Source organism: Bubalus bubalis, chromosome 9, assembly GCF_019923935.1.
Source record: "Bubalus bubalis isolate 160015118507 breed Murrah chromosome 9, NDDB_SH_1, whole genome shotgun sequence".
NCBI classification, from domain to species: domain Eukaryota; kingdom Metazoa; phylum Chordata; class Mammalia; order Artiodactyla; family Bovidae; genus Bubalus; species Bubalus bubalis.
This window is the reverse complement of record NC_059165.1, coordinates 67,581,017-67,600,045: the sequence shown is the minus strand read 5'-3', so window position 1 is coordinate 67,600,045 and position 19,029 is coordinate 67,581,017. Positions and strand designations below refer to the sequence as shown.

At 59.4% G+C, this 19,029-nt stretch overlaps 1 protein-coding gene across 7 annotated transcripts in view; it reads left to right on the top strand.

Annotated features, from left to right (window-relative positions):
- Positions 1-2,571: 2,571 nt before the first annotated feature.
- The window catches only part of ARID3A (AT-rich interaction domain 3A), a 37,040-nt gene continuing 20,582 nt past the window's right edge, over positions 2,572-19,029 (top strand). For 2 of the 7 annotated variants that reach the window (XM_006050480.4, XM_044947669.1), the window contains exons 1-3: positions 4,528-4,677; positions 7,869-8,510; positions 9,471-9,792. In XM_006050480.4, coding sequence (XP_006050542.1) covers positions 8,134-8,510; positions 9,471-9,792 — 699 coding nt within the window. In that variant the 5' untranslated portion in view covers positions 4,528-4,677; positions 7,869-8,133. The other 5 variants (XM_044947668.2, XM_006050478.4, XM_006050479.4 and 2 more) reach the window with 5 other exon arrangements.

Sequence of the window (19,029 nt, the reverse complement as noted above, 5' to 3'; positions counted from 1 at the left end):
AACTGTGGTGTTGTTGAAGACTCTTGAGAGTCCCTTGGACAGCAAGGAGATCAAACCAGTCCCTCCTCAAGGAAATCAGTCCTGAATATTCACTGGAAGGACTGATGCTGAAGCTGAAACTCCAATACTTTGGCCACCTGATGTGAAGAACTGACTCATTTGAAAAGACCCTGATGCTGGGAAAGATTGAAGGTGGGAGGAGAGTCAGTTCAGTTCAGTTCAGTGTGGGAGGAGAAGGGGATGACAAAGAATGAGATGGTTGGATGGCATCACCGACTCGATGGACATGAGTTTGAGTATGCTCCGGGAGTTGGTGATGGACATGATGCAGTCCATGGGGTCGCAAAGAGTCAGACATGACTGAGTGACTGAACTGAACTGAAAGGAAATCAACCCTGAATAATCATTGGAAGGACTGACGCTGAAGCTGAGGCTCCAATACTTTGGCCACCTGATACGAAGAACCGATTGGCTGCCAAAGACCCTGATGCTTGGAAAGATAGAGGGCAAAAGGAAAGGAGGCTTAGGGTTAGAGAAGGATGAGATGATTAGATAGCATAATGGACTCAAATGGACGTGAGTTTGAGCAAACTCCGGGAGATAATGAAGAACAGGGAGCCTGGCATGCTGCTGTCCACGGGGTCGCAAAGAGTCAGATACAACTTAGCCACTGAACAACAATAACAGCAAATTCCTTGTTTATTGGAAATTCAAATGTAACTGCAAGCCCTGTGTTTTATCATCAAATCTACCCGGGGGCATTTCAAAGGAACCACAGGAAAGGTTCGGCTGGCCTGTTTTCCTCATCCGACCTGGGAAACTCATTTACAAATGAAACGGCGCCCCCTGGCGGCCTCGGACTCGAGGCCCCGCCTCTGGCTGCATCCCGTAGGTACCCGGCAGGGGGCGCGCGCACTCCGCGGAGGGTCGAGTCCACCCCACAAAGGAACTCCAGCGCTTGCAGGGAGTCTCTCCCCAGTACCCCAACGTGGACCCCGGGCTCAATGTATGCCCGCTGCAAAATAAGTCACGTAGAGCCTCATTATGAATGTCCTGGGTCTCCTGGGCCCCTTCTATGAAAAAATACTACTAATCATATTTTGTTGCTGCCTTGGTATTAAGACAAATTATTTTAGGGTGGATTTGTGACTATACATTCCTTATAATTATACTCGATTTTTTCATCTTATTCTAAGTTAAAATTACATTTTCACAGACCCTGGCTCGCAGAGACAAGGGAACCTGGAGGCCAAGTGTGGGTGACAAGAGAATGTTCGGGTTCCAGGGGTTTGGGGGGCTGAGACATTTTGAGATTGAGATGGTGAATAGTTCAATATGCCCTCCACCTCTGTGCAGACAGACATCAGAAATACCACGGGATTAGGGAAGACAGAGGGAACCTCTGAATTCATTCATTCAGACAACTTCATATGTCAGGCCCAGCCTCAGCGCTGGACATGCAGCCAGCCATGCTCAAGGCTGACTAGGTTAAATAAATACAGCTGTTTTGAATAGAACAGCCTGGAAGAAGATAAAGGAGTATGACCCGAGGTTCCAGTTTGAATGAGAAGGCAAAGCTGGGGAAGGGCGGGCCAGGCAAGGGAATGGCCAGGGTAACAGCCAGGGCAAAGGGCCTGAGGCAGAATATGTTTGAGGAGGAATATATGTGGAAAGGTGGGCAGTTTGGAATCTGGGTAAACTTTTATTTATTTATTTAAATAATTTATTTTTAATTTATTTGGATGCACCAGGTCATAGTTGAGGCATGCAGTATCTTTAATTGTGGCATAGGAACTCCGTTGCAGCATGTAGAATCTAGTTTCCTGCACGTGTGCATGCTAAGTCACTTCAGTAGTATCCGACTCTGAGACTCCATGGACTGTAGCCCTCCAGGCTCCTCTGTCCATGGGATTCTCCAGGCAAGAATACTGGAGTGGGTTGCCATGCCCTCCTTTGGGGGATCTTCCTGACCCATGGATCTTGAACACGCGTCTCTGGAGTCTTGCATTTTCAGGTGGGTTCTTTACCACTAGCACCACCTGGGAAGACCCCCAGTTCCCTGACCAGGGATCAAACCTGGGCCCCCTGCATTGGGAGTACAGTCTTAACTGCTGGACCATCAGGGAAGTCCCTTGGTGAACTTTTAAAAAGGTGCCCCTCAACCCTGAATGGAGGGCAGGATGAGTGTCTTGAGGGGCTCAGTGAGAATCAGGCTGGTTTTCACAGGTGGCCCACAAGCTGGTTTGGCCAGGAAACCTTACAGGGCTGGGGTCGCTGTACTCATTTTCCAGTTTGGAAAACAGAGACCAGAGAGGGGTCCAGGCTAACCTAAAATCACACAGCCAGGACCCAGGTGCAGCCCATACCTGCTGCCTATCCCTGGAGGAACCAGCAAAACTGGGGTCAACTCCCAGCTAGTTCCCTGGGCTAAAAATAGGACCCCCTTCACTAGAGGCAGCTGGGAATCTTGCAGCCCCTCACCCTGCTGGGCCAGGCTCCTCTAGGAAGTTGCCCCCGGCTATTTAAAGACAACTGCTTTCCTCTGGAAAATGCGGGGGGCTAGGCGGCACCCCTCCTGCCCCCCAGGAGACTCCCCTCCCTGCCTCCTTCCTTTTGACCAGAGGAGAATGAGATCCTCAAAACCACTGAAGGAGGAGTGAATGTAAATTGACCCATTTTAGAGAGGGGGAACAGGCATAGAGAGGCTTATCCTCCTGTGTGGGGTAAGGCAGGGCTTGAATCCTGTTTGGCTCTTTGGTGGAGGGGGTGCTTTCCTGCACTTTGGAACTGACCTGGGGCCTGGTCCTTAAAGGATAGCTTCCCTCCCCCAGCTCACCTGGGTCTCCAAACTTTCCTCTCTCCTGGGGGAGGGCAGTTTTGCCCCTCTGGTGGCAGGGGTGGTGAGGTGGGCAGCTGGGGGGTGGCTGTTTAATAGCTTCAAGGTGGAGGCCTCCCTGTCATCTGTTAGTAGGCTATAATGGCCCGGGGGGCTGGAAGGCTGGGTTCCAGAAAGGAGAGGCAGAACTCTACCTCTGACCACCCATCACGGATGGGGGTGGCTCCCTTGCACTGTCCTCTGGGTTTGGGAATCCCCCAGGTAGACAGGGCCTCAATGGGGGTGGGTGATGTTGAGTAGGGGTAGGATGCCCAGAAGATGGCAATGCTGTCTGTTGTAATGGAGGGGCTGCACACACAACACCCCCCCCCACCCCAACTCAAGATCAGGGACTCCAGTCCCTCCCCATAGGGGCCCTCTGGGTGGCCCCTGCCTGCCCTCCATACTCTCACTTTGCTCTTATCTGGGCTGGAGCCTGGGCCCCTGAGATTAGCTCCCAGGGGAGGCCTCAGGGGCTCACACCCCCAAGCCCCACCTTACCCCAACCTACTCTGGCCTCAGTTTCCCCTGCTGTCTGAAATGGGGACAGACGTCTGCATTACACAAAAATGTGAACTTCATGTGTTGGGCACGTGTCCATGCGACTGAGCGCTGCTCAGAAGATGGAAATTATTATTGAATTATGATTACCCACAAGATAACCTTGTCTCTCCTTCTAGAAGGTGTGGGCAGTCAGGTTTCCAAGAAGAGGGGGCTGTAGAAGGTGGGGTGTGGGGAGGGTAGGGCTCATCAGGACTTAGCGATCAGCCCTCCCAGGAATCCTGGACGCCATCCCACGGCTTTGCCAGTGCCGTGCTCACGGCTGGCAGCCTCTCCCTCTCCCAGACCCCCCTCCACCATGCAGCGCCCATATCGCAGAGCCCTGGTCCCCTCCCACCGACCCAGCACTGCTCTCTTTTCCTGTCACCGCAGATCCTTTGTTTATCAAGTCTCTAATCCCCACTTTACAGACTTGGAAACCGAGGCACCATTCCTGGGGGTGAAGTCTTTCGAACTAGTAGCTTAGGTCCAAGGGACAGAGGCGAAATTCCGAGCCCGGTAGGTATATCCTCGGCGGTCGTTACAATAGGTAGAGGTCCCGGAGCGGGCCCCTCTGCCCTAACCCCATCCAGGCGGAGCCCCAACTTTCTCCCCTCCCTCTTCCCCTGGGTCGCTTCCAGCCCTGCCTGCCCACTCGGTGTCCTGTACACTCTGGCCCGCGGAGAGCACATTACCGACCGTCCCTAGATAGGGGCGGGGCATACCGCGTCCCTGTTCCCCTTCCCTTTTATTATTTATTATCATTTAAAGGGGCCGCGACTTGAAAATTTCCGTCCACTCTGTCCCCTTCCCTAACACCCCTGGGCTCTTGGAGCGTCTTCAGACCTAGCGCGGGGGGCGAGGGGGTGTCTGGGAAGGGGGAGGGGGCCTTACGAGAGCCCTCCCCACGTCCCGGGCCGCGGCGCTGAATCACCGGCGAGGTATTTGCATCTGAGAGCGATTTGTCACCCGGTGATTTGTCTGCGGGGCGGTGAGCGCGCCGGTGGGGGGGAGGGGAGGGGCGGGGGAGGCCGCGCGCGGGGAGACTTTTACCAATCGGGTCGGTGGGGGGTGTAGACGCGGACTCGGCTGGCGACTCGGTGAGTCGGCGCGCGGCACAAACCCGGCGGTGGCCGGGAGCCAGCAGAGCGCAGCTCGCGGCCCGGGCCGGAGGCCAGGCGCGGCCGGGGCAGGGCCGGACGCCAGGCGTGGGGCATGCGCCCCCCGAGCGGGCCCTGCGCCCCCCGAGCGGGCCCCGCGCGGTGAGGCTGGGGTAGTAGGTGGGCCGGCCTTTTAAAACGTGGGTTTCGTCCCGGGTGGGCGTCGCGCGCCCTGGAAGCTAATGAGGGGGGTCCCCAAAGTTGGTCAGGAACGTGGGTGCGGAAAGGCTACCCGAGTGGGTCGGAGTTGGGGCGATTTTCTCTTCGACGCCCTCGGAGCTCTCACCCCCTACCATATTGCGCGGGTGCGGGAGTGACCGGGGGTCGCGAGTGTGTGCGTCTCCCCCCACCCCCAGCGGAAGGAAATGGTCTTTAGGCGCGCGCGCGGGGGGCTATGTTCGGGGTTATTTCATTTATTGTCGCTGGAATCCGTGTTTTATTCTGGAGCTTCGAGGGGAAAGGGAGCGCTGGGTCGGGAGGGCAGTTCTCTGGTGACCCTCCTCAGCCTGGATGGTTTATTTATAAAGTGTCGGCTCTGGGGGCAGAAAGGGGCCCCTGGAGGGGACACCACGGGGCCCGCGGCCGGGGAGCGGGGAGGCTCGGCCCGAGCCCTAACTCTTTGGCGGGGATCCTCTGGAAAAGCCCCCTCCCTCTTTAAGTACCCCCCACATACAAAAGCGGGCGCAGGAAGCGCGGGGAGAGCGCGTTGGTCAATTCCAACGTTCCGCGGACCCGGGGTGGCCGGTTTGTCAATAATCTTCCGTTTTCAGTCGCCCGGCCCAGAGGGTTTGCCCCCACCACCACCACCACCATGCAAATCGGTCGCTTTCCAAGAAGCCTTTGAAATCGGACTTGGGTTTCTGTCGTCTAATTTCTTCTCCTTCTTCAGTGTTTCTTTTCTCACTTCCTCCGGGCCACCCCCTCCGGACTCTCCTAGCCCCCTCCCCACCTTTCTGCCCCGCCCTCCCCCTCCTCTTCCCCTCGTGAAGTGAGGGCCCCCTTTCGCCACCCGCGGGGCCCAGCCTTGCACAACTCTTTAAATAACCGTGTTTTGCAAGCCCTGGGCCGAGCTGGTGACCTCTCTCCGGGAGGCCTGGGAGGGGGGAGAGGGTGTGGCCTCAGATCCCTCCTTGCCGCCCCCCCCAGCCAGGTCCCAGCGAACCCCCAGCAGCCCCCTCCCATCCCAGCCCGGTCCCTGCCTGGGACTGCCTTTCCCCTGGGGTTGTCATAAAGTGGGGGTAGGGCGAAGGACAAAGGGCTCTTGGGGGGAGGGGTCTGGAGGGGTGGGCGTCCTCAGCCTAGGGTTAATGGCAGCCACGGTGGGGGTGGGGGGGTGGCCAGGCCCAGGGGGCTTTGGGGTTCCCACCTGCCCCCTCCACCAGCCTCTATGTGGAGTCCTGCTCTGCTCCCCTCCCCCACCCGTGGACCCGGAAGGGTCATTAAACCCAGTAGGCCTGGGGGTGGTGGCTTGGGGGGGAGTGGCTTCCTTTGGCCTCTTCCTTCTGCTCCCCCCAAAGGGAGGGGGCGATGCCCAGAGCATTTCCGTGGGGAAGGGGGGCTCATCTTGAAGTTGTCAATGGTGGGGGAGGGGCAGCAGACCAGACTAGACACTGGGTGAGAAATGTCCCCTCAGCACTTCTTAGGGCTGTGGGGGGACGGGTGACTGCCCATCCCCGGGGGTGGGGGCTGGGTGCTCTTCTGCTGCCTCTAAGGGCAGGCTGCGCTGGTCACTCTCTAGCAGTATGGCCTCTGAGAGGGCCTTTGTGCCCTGGGACCCCTGCCCCTGCTGAGTACTGAGGCCCTTTGGGGATGGGTCCCTCCCCACTTTACTGCAGGGGCCCCCACTTGCACCCCCACTGCCCTTTCACCCGTCCTTCTGGGAACCCTATCACTGGGGAGGGGCCCCCTCCCGTGACTGGGGAGGCTGGGAGGGTCTCTACTATAAGACTCCCCTGGGGGAGGGGTCAGGCTTCTCTTAGCAGGTTACAGGAGGGGCTGGGAGACCAGCCAGCCTGGTGGCCCGTGTCTGCTGTCAACCAGCAGCCCCTGCCCACTGGCCCCTTCTGCCTGAGGAGATGCTCAGAAGCCTGTGGGGGTCACTGGCCGGCTGGAGTGGCTCCTGGACCCTCCTGTCCGCACCCCCTCAGCGTCTCAGTGATGTACCATCTGGGGTATCTCTGCCAGGCCTGTTGAGTTCTGCCTGGTCTATTTTATTGGAGGCCTGGGCGGGTGGGGGTGTGGCCTGGGCTGGGGAGGGGGCTGGGATGCAGATAGGGGGCTACATCCTCCTATCTTTGGTGGTGGCTCTGGGACATCTATGCCAGGAGCCCGCCCAAGGCCCTGGCAGAGCAGGTTGGCAGTGATCCAAAGGGACCCCAGGCTTGGGGAGGGGGACAGGGGGCAGAGTGGGCTGTGTTCTGGGTCCTGGGCCCCACTTGGGGACCCAAAGGGCAGGGAAGCCGCCAGAGAGCATGTGGGGGCTGCTGGGAGGCCCAGCGTTCCCCTAGACCTCGGTTTTGGATTCGACCCCCAGTCTTGCCTGGAACCTGCTGTGTGCCCTCCAGCAGGACAACTCAAGCCTATTTTCTCCATTTGTGAAACGTGGCCCGTCCAGCCTCCTTCCATAAGTCTAGCGAGTGCCTTCTGGGGTTGTGCCTGCATCATCACAAACTTGCATCATTCCTGCTTTGGCACAGGGAGATGGGTGCTGTATGGGCCCTGTTTTGCAGATGGGGAGACTGAGGCCTGGAGTAACTGAGGTTTAGAGATGAGGTGGGAGCTTGAGTAGGGAAGCCTGAGCCTGTATACAGCAGGTGCTCAATCTGGGTCAGCCATGGTTTCTATGAGAAAGGAGGGTGCCCGGAGCCCCCTGGGTCAGGCTGCACCAGCATGTCTGTGAGCAGTGCCTAGAACTCAGAACTGGAACCCGGAGCCCCCTGGACTCTGGCACTTAGTAGCTGGCTTTGACCAATCAGAGACCGGGAATACTTGTTCCCCTTGCTCTGTTTATGAAGCCATAATCCAGCTCTTTCTGGGGGGTGTTGTTTCTCTGTGGCCCAGACGGGTGGGGGCCGCCTTGAGGGAGTCCAGTACAGAGTGACCCAGCTTCTCAGCCTGCTGGAGGGTGGATGGAGGGGGGAAGATGGGGTGAGCATGCTCCTCCACCTCCAGGGAGGCCCCCAGGTTTGCACACTGATGGGCGTGGATGGAAGGGATTTTCCCAGAGGCCTTTGAGGTCTGACCTCAGTGGGGAGGAACCCAGGTGCAATCTGACGGTCTCTTGTCACCCCCAGGTTTCTGTACACGTGAATGAGCCACCCGTCAGCCGCCGCCACCCCCCGGTGCCCAGAGTGAGAAAGGAGGTGTTGCCTGCCTGCCACTGGCATGCCCCGCCAGCCCTCAGCCTGAGCCCAGCAGTGCCTGCCCCTGCCCCTTGCCACCCTGCACTGCCCCGGCTCCCCCGCAGCCCCCACACTGCAGTGCGGCCAGGCCCCCTCCCCACAGGGGCCGCCCCCACCGCCCCCTCCTGGTGCCCGGGGCGGCCCGGCCCGCAGGGCCATGAAGCTGCAGGCTGTGATGGAGACGCTCCTGCAGCGGCAGCAGCGGGCACGCCAAGAACTGGAGGCCCGGCAGCCACCGCCGCCCTCTGAACCCCCAGCCCGTACCAGGGCCTCTCTGGAGGAGGACAGGGAGCCTGAGAGCGCCCGGATGCAGCGGGCGCAGATGGCCGCCCTGGCTGCCATGCGGGCCGCTGCCGCCGGCCTTGGCCATGCACCCAGTCCCAGCTCGGAGGATGGGCCCCCCGGCTCGGAGGATGAGGATGCAGCCCTGGAGGGGGCACCGGGCTCGCCCACCCCACCCAGCCGAGGCAGGGAGGCAGCCAGCCTCCCCATGGGCGATGGCCGCTTTGAGGATACAGGCTCCGACGATGACCTGTGAGTCAGGGTCTGTGGGCTCCTTGTGCCAACCACGTGCCCTGCATCGGCCACTCTCAGCCCTGGGGCACTGCCATAGAGGAAGGGCAAAACTCCTGTCCTGCTGACCTCCTGGGGCATACCATCCTTTAGAATTCACTGGTGGACAGTTCTCCATCTATACCGCCCAAGATGGGGGCCTCCTGTCCCAGAGGGCTAACACACACGTGGCCAGTACAGCCACACTCTGCATCTGTAGCTTTATTTCACCTTAATTAAAATGGAGCTACTCACATGAGATCTGTGGCCCCCATCGCCTAGCGAGGCTGTAGGAGGTTTAGTAATGGGGACAGACTTAGAGTCCATGGCCCAGGAGAAGCCTGCACAGAGCGGGCATCCATTGGCCCTTGTGTGTGTCTCACCAGCGTCTGATGCGGGTCCCAAGCTGGGCACTGGTGGGATCCTCCTGGGAAGAAGTTTGACAAGTCTCACATGAGTATGATTATTGGCTGTGATCATGCCAAGCAGGGATGTTGAGGGGAGGGGTGGCTGGGGCTGGAATCAACTTTTGGGGCATTGTGAGTGAAGGTCTCCCTGTGCAGGTGACAGCCCTTAGGAGCGGGTGAGGGGAGCAGAGAACACCATGCCTGGCAGAGGGAACAGCCTCAGCGAAGGCCCCAAGGCAGGAACAGGGTCCGTGTATTCAGGTCCTAGTAAAGAAGCCTGTGCCGAGGACGGGAGAGGTGGGATTAGCAGGTAGGTGGGGGGGTTCATTGCCACAGGGACACCTCTAGTTGCTCTGGGCTAACTGGGAACAGGGCAGTAAGGGCTACACCCTGAGCAATTCTGCTCATGGGTGCTCTTGACAGCTCACCCACGTCCAGACAGGGAAACCAAGGCCGGATAAAGTGGAACCCTTGCCCCAGGGCTTGAGTTGAGCTGGTGCCTTCTCCCCTGACCCATGCCCCTTGTCCACCCCAGGAAGCCAAAATGGGAAGAGGAGGAGGAGGAGGAGGAGCTGGAGGAAGACCTGGGAGACGACGAAGAGGACGAGGAGGATGAGGACTACGAGGACGAGGAGGGGCTTGGGCCCCCAGGCGCCGCCAGCCTGGGCCCCGCAGCGCTGTTCCCCCGCAAGGCTCAGCCGCTCCAGGCCTTCCGTGGCGACAGTGGATCCCGGGCGCTGGGTGGCCAGGAGCGCCCGGGGACTGGCCCGGCTGTCCCTGGAGGGGCTGCCCATACTGCACCTCAGCTGCAGCCACCAGACCACGGGGACTGGACATATGAGGAGCAGTTCAAGCAGGTGGGCCTTGCGTCGTAATTGGGGCTGCGGGTGGTCGCTGCCAGAGTCCTTCTGACCTGCCCTCAAGGGCCACGAGCTCGCCTGTTGGGTCTGGGGCATCCCATGAAAGCCCCTGTGTGGGATTGTGGCCCGTGGATGGGATGGGCTGGCCGGTAAATGCAGGGACGTGGGGACACATGGGGACAGGAGTCAGGAAGGGAAGTTCGGCAGACTCTGTCTGTACCAGAAGGCCGAGCAGAGAGACCTAAGCAAAGTGGGATCTGAGTGGAGGCCCTGGCTTGGGGAAAGGCCACCGTCCTATATGGGGTTCCGGGAGTCATGGGTACAGCCAGCAGGCACGGCCAGAGGCATTGTCAGTGGCGTCGTGTCTGATCTGTTGAGGCTGTGGCCGTGGAGGGGGCTGAGCAGGGGTGGCCACGTTGGTGTGGACAGCCAGTCAAGCAGCTCACCGGGCTCAGGAGGGGCGGGGAGGAAGCAGGCGTCCTGGTGCCGTCCCCGCAGGCGGCCAGGGCAGAGGAAGTGGCCAGGCGGGGGAGCCTTTGAAGTCAGGCCTCGCCAGGCCGGGCAGATGGAAACCAGATGGCGGCTGGGGTAGCCGGCTGGGCTTGCATTCCAGCCTGAGGCCAGCTGGGCCCTGCCCTGACCTCCGAGAGTGGACATGGGGACTTGGCCTCCCAGGCCCAGTGCCCAGCCCTCATCTGGGCTCCACGGGGCTGGGGATGCGCCAGGCACATGGGAGCCGGGAGGTGGCTGTGTGTGGCCTTGGGGCACCCCCCCAACCCATGCTGGCTTCCGGGCTGGGCAGTGGGACCCTTCTCGAGGGAGTAGGAGGCCCCGCCGCTGCCACCTGGGGAAAGGGCGCTGGGACCCTGGTAACCCTCAGAAAACTCAGACAAAGTATAGAAGTGGACATGCAGCATGAGGGGGATGAGCCAAGGCGGTGGTGGATGATGCAGGGGCAGGTGTAAAGGCAGGAGGGGAAGGTGCCCCTGGAGTGGGCGTGGCCAGGGCAGTGGCCTGAGGCAGGAGGCCAGACTGAGGAAGGCAGGAGGGTTAATCCCCTGCCTGGGCATCTTGGGCTGGGTGGGGCTGCCCTGGCTTCTGGCTGGGTCCTGGCACGCGGTGCGGGGGGTGGAATGACACCCAGCAGACGTCACCTTCCCAGGGTGTGGCTGGCCACTCCTCACGCATGACCCTGGTTGCCCCCTTTGGCCTGAAGTCCCCATCCTGGCGTGTAGACCCCAACCTGCAACCTGCCTCAGTCTGCCTCCCCTTCTAGGGACCCCACTTATGTCTGGGCTGCTGTCCGTCTACTTGTGCAGATGATAAAACAGAGGCAAGGCATGAGGGGGGCAGGGGGAGTGGTGGGTTTCCCAGAACTGAGCTCCTGACGTCTGTTGGGGTGAGAGTAACGAAACAGGAGTCTCATGTGTGATTTACATCAGTGTTTGCCATCTGAGTTCAGCCCTCAGGGAGCCCCAGGCCGGAGGCAGAGCCAGACAGACACCCCCCATCTCACAGGGTCACTGCTGAGCAGGAGGAAGGGACAAGCCCACAGCCCCTGTGGGGTTGAGGGTGGACAGCCCCGCCCAACCTGGTTTTGACTGGCCAGGCCCGGCAGAGGCCAAGGGTCAGGTGTTCTGACTGCAAAGCCCTTTCGGCCCATCAGGAGCAAAGTAACTCAAGGGGCCGTTGTCCTGCTGGTCTGGGAAATGGGTGATGTCTTGAGGACCCCCAGGGTCAGGGCACAGATGGGGAAACTGAGGCCCAAGAAGCACAGGGAACGCAGGTCATAAGTCAGCCTCATGCTTGTGGAGTGTCTATGGGATGCCCAGCTCCCCTTCCAGGGGCAAAAAAGGTCTGTAAGCAGATGGGTGGGAAGGGATGATAAGACCCAGCCTGGCAGCCGCTGGGGGATGTAGCTCATGGGCCAAGCCTGGTTGGCAGAGGAGCTGGGCACTTGTACTGTGGGGCACCTGTGCAAAGGCCCTGGGGTAGGATGTAGCATGGCTTGTGTGTGGAGGCCAGATGCTGCCACTGGGCTTGGCCCTGAAGGGCCTGGGATTGAATTCCCAGATGGAGGGGGCTGGGGGGTGGTGGGGAGATGGCAGGGTCTTATTCCTGCCTAGCTGTGGCAGTTGCAGCCGCCCGCACTGCCCTCCTGCCCAGCTGGCCAGGCACCTGTGCGGCCAGTGTCAACAGTGGCCCGGGCCTAGCCAGCCTGGCAGATGTTGGGGCTGTGTTGACTCTGGCGCCTGCCCCACCCCCTTCCTGGCACGTGGCAGCCGGGCTGGCCGGCCGCCTGCTTGGCACCATCTCTGCCTCTTCCTCCCCGGTCTTGGCAGGGCCCAGGCCTGACTTCCGCCCGAAAACCCTCGACAGCCGTGAAATCCCGCCGTCAGCCGCAGGGTTTGGGGGACAGCCAGGCTGGGGAGGGGCCGGGAGCAGCAGGCTCACGGCCACGGAATCTTTCCTTGGAAGCCAAGAGCCTCGCTACTGGGCGGCCCCAGGGACACATGCTGATGGAGGCCAGGGTTGGCCAGGATCATGGTGTGTCACAGGGCGCAATCAGGAGCTTGCCTCCTGCCATCAGATATCACATCCTAGTGACATCCCAGTGGCTTCCTGTCATCAGCAGGGCTGTGCAGGGCTCTCAAGAAAGTGCTATTGTGGGGTTTTCAAGCAAACAGACTCAATCGCGGGTCTTCAGCCACTTAAGGACTTGAATCCTTAGTTTCAGTGACTCTAGATAAATGCTGGGATTTTTGCTCATGGTTTTATTGATATGAAATTTATGTAGCATGTGATTCAGCCATGGAAAGTGCAATTCAGTGGCTTTTCATGCATTCACGGGGTGTGCAGCCATCTCCACCTTCAATTTTAGAACACTTTGTCACTTCAAAAATAAAGCTTTTAACATGTGCCCTTTCGCTATTAGCCCACTCCTTCCCCTAGCTCCTGACAGCCAGTCTCTAGATCAGCCTTTTCTGGACGTTTGCCATCAGTGGAATCATGCCCTGTGGGTCCTTCTGTGTTTGCTTCATTCACTGAGCATCCTGTTCTCAGTGAGTGTCAGGGCTTCTCTCCTTTTCTTGACTGAGTAATGCTCCATTATGCACATGCCGTGCTTTTGTGCATGTGTCTGTACACACACACACACACACACACACACACACTGCATTTTATTTACCCAGTCCACCCTGATGGACACTCGGGTTGTCTCTCCCTTTGGCTGCTGTGAATGTGTGTGCACGAGTTTGTGTGTGAATGTGTGCTTTCGGTTCTCACGGGCATGTACCTGGGAGAGGAGGTGCCGCGTCATATGATAACTCTGTGTTTAGTCTTCTGAGGAGCTGCTCTTGTTCACGGTGGCTGCTCCATTTTGCATCCAAGCCGAGGGTTCCAGTTTCTCCACGTCCTCGCCGACACTTGTGGTTATGACTCTGATTCCAGCTGTCCCTCCGGGGGTGGTGTGCTATCTCCCTGTGGTTTCAGTTTGCATTAAATGGTGGGATCTTTTTCCCCCTGCTTCCCAAGGTCATGTCTGCTCACCATCACTAGTAAATAAGCTCAGAGGTGTAGAAATGACGGTTCCAGGTGGTGTTTGTCACCTAACTATGCACAGGTGGCAGGCTGAACGTCTTGCGAGTGTCTTGTGTATACTCCCTTGGTGCTGGTGGGGGGCACTGTGTTTGCACCATTGTGCAGGTAGGGAAACTGAGGCATAGACCAATGAAGCCATTTGCCCACAGTCACACGGGGGATGTGTCAGACTGGGACTTGACCACAGGGTGTACCAGAGGAGTGGACGGATGGGAAGGGGCAGGGGGCAAGCCCCACTGGTAAGGGTTTGGAGGGAACCTGGGTGGCTCTGAGCCTCCGTCTCCTCGTCTGAAATGGAGGTGGTCAGTCAGGGCCCCCCAGCAGGGTGTCAGAACCCAGGGTCTGGACACAAAGGCCCCCAGACAGGAAAGCCACCATCAGCCTCAGGTCCCTGACCCTGAGAGGCTGCCGCGTCCTTGCTGTGGACCCTGCCTGTCCCCACTTCCCCTCCCTGCCCCGGGCCTCCTGGGGCCCCTTGAATCCCCATGGGTGTCCTTCTCCACACAAGCTTCTGTGGCCCTGGAAATGGGTTCAGACAACTTAGGGTGCAGCCCTGGGCCCCAGATGCTCCCGCAGCAAGGGGCTGTGGTCACATTTTTTTTTTTCTGGGTTTTACAGTTCACTTGTTTTTTTTAAATTATAGAAAATATACACACATATATTTTTAAAGTCCTTTATTTGATTTCAGAAGTGACACTTGATACCATTCTTGTAGGAAAAAAAGGAAGGATTCCAGTGAGGTCTGAGCCCGCCAGCCTCCTCCCCAACCTTCCTGGCGTCAGCCACACCGTCTTTCCAGGCCTTTCTCTGTCCACTTACACAGAAGTATGACGGGCAGGGTATTAAAGTGTGATGGGCAGAATATTGAAGTGTGGTCTTTTGGGGGTTGCTGGGGTCTGCCATTCACTGAGCTGGACATACTGCTTTTCTCGTTTTTTCCCATCATTTTCACTCTTTATTTTATCCGTGTTTTGAGTAGCCTGGTTCTTTTAGCTGCTTCAGTTTCCCTTGTGGGGCCGATACCAACACATTGGTCTTTTTTCCTATTTCCCAGTTGTAAACAACACTGCAATAAACATCTCTTGGGGTTTTGTGGGGTGGGGGTGGGGAGCCGAAATTGCTGGGGCTGCAGGAGAATATGGCAGATACTTTCTTCACCTGGAAGCCCAGGGATGGACACGGGGACTCCAGCTGTGCAGTCCGGGCTGGGCTAGAGGGAAGGCTGCCCAGAGGAATGGGCTTTGGAACTGGGGTTTTGTAGGATGTGTAAGAGTCAGCCAGATGGCCAGAGAATGGTTAGGGTCTGTATCTTGGAACCATGTGGCTGGACCATGAAGTGGGAGAGGTAGAGGTGGGCAGAACAATAGGGCAAGCCAAGGTGGGCTCAGAGGGGGCCTTTGCAGGATTTAGCAGTGCTAGGGGAGGGAGAGAGACACTGGGAGAACCCTGATGGGATCCATGGCCGGGCACCACAGCTAGGCCTGTGGGGCCAGGGAAGAGGGTGAGAAGTTTTGGGTGGAGAAGTGTGTTCTGGGCACAGGCTGGAGGTCAGGCACTGGTTTCTGGGCCTAGTGACATTTGGCCGGCGTGCCGGGGGTGGAACAGGCCAGGGGCCAGGCCCGTGGGTCCTGTGGGCCAGCTCCGGCGCCAGGCATCTTCCTGGGGAGCCAGGGCCCTGGGCCCTCTACTGGGGGTGGGACCAGTGCTATGAAGCCCCCCAGGAGCCCAGCCTTGCCGTCCTGGAGCAGCACCTGCCTCATCAAAGCCACTGTGGCTTCTGGCACAGAGCCAGCTGGGCCATGGCGGGCGCAGGGAGGGTGCCCGCCTGACAGTCCTGGCACCGTGCCCCTGCCCGTGCCAGCCTTGGGAACCACACTGACTCAGCCGGAAGAGCCTTATCTGGCCCCGGCGCCGCCGCCTGGCTGCCCGGTCACCGCTGTGGGGTCACCGCCACTGTGGCCTGGCCCCACGCCCACCACTGCTCCCCACCCTGGTCGCCGCTGCCAAGCGCCCAGCCCCTCCCCACGCTTTCTAATAACACACGCGGCTGTGGAGGGCGTGGTGGCCAGCGGGAATGGGGAGCACGTGGAGTCCAGCCGCTGACGTGGGCACGTGTGTGCACATGAGGAAGGGCTGGCTACGTGGAGTCCCTGCTCAAGGGGCCCCATGTGCGTCAGAGTCTGTTTGTGGAGCTGGGTCTCTGGGGGCCTTGTGAGACCCCGTGGTGTCTGTGACCATGCATGTGCCAGTGTGGCTCTCCCATGTGTTCATTTGAATGATCTGGGGCCACATGGACCCACCTGGTGTCTTTTATGTGTATCTGTCATCTTAGATGCCTACTGGTGGGTCCCTGCACCTGGAGTGTTTGTGTACATCTGCATGTGCCCTGACGTGACATGGACCCAAGCCATGTGGATGTCCTGCCAGTGTGTCTTGGGGCCTGGACACACTTGAGGGTGGCCAAGCTTGTGTATCTGAGTCATCAACCATAGCGCCGTGCATGTTGGGGTGACCCTCTCCCATGGTGACCCTCTCCTCTGCACGTGGCTGTGTGCCTGGGGGTCTGCAAGAACACACATTCATGCCCCCCACCGCCCCCCCAGCCTCTTGTCTCAGCAATCTTAAGGGTGTGGTGGGGCCCATTAACCGTTAGCCAGAAAGTCAAGCTGCCCCACTCACTGGCTCGGATCAGTGGCCTGGACACAGGTCAGCGTCCCGTGCTGCGTTGCTGACGCAGCCCCAGGAGCTGCGAGGTGTGACGAGGGCCTCTGGGCTGCAGGGGCTCCCATCGCGTGTCCCATCCTCCTCCCCTCACATGCTGTGTGATTGTGGGTGGGGGTGCACCCTCTCTGATGCAGAGGTGCAGTCGGGGGATGCCAGGCATGGCTCCCCTGCTCTGTGCCTTGGTTTCCCCATCTGACAGAGCCTCTTCAGCCCACCCATCCTTCTGACTCTGAGCCTTCACCCTCCGCCATGACTTAGGGGCGTCCCAGGCCCTGTGGAAGACCCCGTCTACTGATGCTGCCCACTGCTGGGTCCTGCTCCAGGCAGGGTCTGGGGCAGCTGGGGGTGCAGGCCATGGGTGGGCACGCGTTGGGGCGGGGCCGGACCGCCCTCCTCTGCTCGCCCGGCTGCGCTCGGCCAGAGGACAATTGGGGGTCATGGGGTTAAACACTAGCCAATCTGCCTGTGGAGGCCCCAGCGCGGGACTCAGCCTTGCCCCTCGGTCAGGGCTGGCGGGCGTCTCATGGGGCCAAGGGGTAGGGGCAGGGGCAGGGAGGGCATAGAGTCAGCACCGCCTGCCCCCAGCAGGCTTGTGGCCCTGGGGACACGTGCCTTCCAGACAACAAACCAGGGACAGATAAAACCCCATGTTCCAGGGAGAAATCTACTGGGGGCTGAATGGTGTCCCCAGAGTGACGGGACCTTGTTTGGAAATCCAGTCTCTGTAGATGCAGTTAATATGAGGCCACAGCAGAGGAGGGCAGCCAGGGTCCTTATAGAAAGGCAAGGGACACACAAAGGCAGAGAATAGCCATGTCAGGGTGGAGGTGGAGATGAGTGATGTGGCCACAAGGCCAGGGCCCCCCAGAAACTGGAAGAGACAGGGAGGACCCTCCCCTGGAGCCTCTGGGAGCATGGCCCTGTCCACACCTTGATTCCCAACATCTGGGCTCCAGAATCGTAGAAAAACAAACCCCTGTTCCAAGCCCCCCGGCCTGTTGCCACTGCAGGAAATGAACACAAAGTCCAGTGAGGGGTTTGGGTCCCTGACTCTTGGGGCTCAGCAGTGCCAGGCAGATGCATAGGGGGCCGGTCTGCCATGGAGCCTCCTCCAGACCCTGACTGAGTGGTCCATGGCATCGTGGATTGCTGTGGGCAGAAAGGCCAAGCTGCACACCCACGTGCGTATGTGCACGCATGCGCGCGCGCGTGTGTGTGTATGTGTGGAGCACTGGGGTGTGCCTGAGAACAAAGCGCACAGAAGTGCCGCCCACGTGGCTGCGTGGCAGTGGGGGCTCCAGGCCCAGTGGGCCTGGTGGGTGTGGCGGCCGAGGGCGGGGCGTCTGGGCCCAGTATCTGCGAGCCAGCCGCCGGGCAAGGGTGTGTCTGTGTGTGTCTGTGTCTGGCTGGACGGGTGTGTCCATGTGTGCCTGGGAACCACAGTGGGGTGGCGGGACCTGCCCTGCGGGGGGTGTCCATTGGGAGGGTCCACATGTGGGGGTGACAGCACACGTCCAAACGGGGGTGGAAAGGTCCGTGTGCAGCCGTGGGGCAGACACGGGTGTCCACAGCCACGCAGGTCCAGGCGGGGGGCTGTGTGGTGTGTCTGTGTCTCTTGGGGTGGGGTGAATCCTGCTAGTGTCTGCCATGGAGCCTCCTCCAGAGCGGGTGTCTGGCATCTCTATCCAGGCTGCAGTTGCCGTGGCCCTGGTGCTGTGCCACTCTCTCTTTCTCCCCCAGGGGGGGCCTCTGAGGATCTCCGTGGCCACTATAGCCTTTGCCCTGTTAGGCCATGCCCCCAACCTCACCCCCTTGCTTCCAATGTGGATCTTCTGGACTTGTGAGGTCCCCACCCAGGGAGGGGCTCCCCCAGCCCCAGGGCTGCCAACTCTGGATGGGGTGGACCACGTCCTCCTTCTGTTATTGTTTTTTAAATTTTATATATTTTGGCTGTGCTGGGTCTTTGTTGTTGCGTGCAGGCTTCGCATTGTAGCAGCTTCTCTTGTTGCAGAGCATAGGCTCTGGGCGCATGGGCTTCAGTAGTAGTGGGGTACGGGTTTAGTTGCCCCACCAGCATATGGGATCTTCCCCAACTATGGATTGAACCAGTGTCCTTTGCATTGCAAGGCAGATTCTTAACCACTGGACCACACCGGGAAAGCCTCTTGTTCTTTATCCCCCCTCATTTAGGATGAGCCCCATAAGTTCTTCGCCAGGACTCCAGCCGGCCCTGGGTCCTCACTGAAGGCTGGAACCAATGTGAACTGTCCCCCGCCTGCTAGGCCACCATGCCTGGCACTGGGGGAGCCGGGCCTTGGCCTGGAAACTGACTGCGTCCATCAGTCTCCACGTCTCTAGTTTCTGTCTCCCCCTCGTGGCTCTCTCTCTTTCCTTTCTTGTCTCTGATCTCCAACCCCCATACCCCTCTGCCCATCCTGCCCCCATCACCCTGTAATTACTCATCTGCCCTTTTCCTGGGAGCGCCTGGGGACAGTGTGCATGGCCCCAGCTGCCACCTCTCCTGGCCTGGTGGCTGCTGCCCCACCTGGCACTCTGCCCAGCCAGCGGCCCGCCCGGCCCCTCCCTGTGCCCTCGGGCAGGTCCATGTGCCCCCTGACAGGGTGCTGGATTCTTAGACTGGAAGTGGGGCCCTAGGGCACCTCTGGGGTTATTGTGGGTGGGTTTGTTTTTTTTTTTTTTTGGCCACTTAGTATGCTTTGCAGGATCTTACTTCCCCAACCAGGGATTGAACCGGCACCCTTGGCAGTGGTAGTGCTGAGTCCTAACCACTGAAGTCCTGGGGGTTATTCCTTTATTCCATGCCATGGCTATCTGGGGGAGCCCAGCCCAGCTGATATAGGTGGCAGCTGGGGAGGTGGGAGGTTCCAGGAGAGTGGTCCTCCCCTGCCA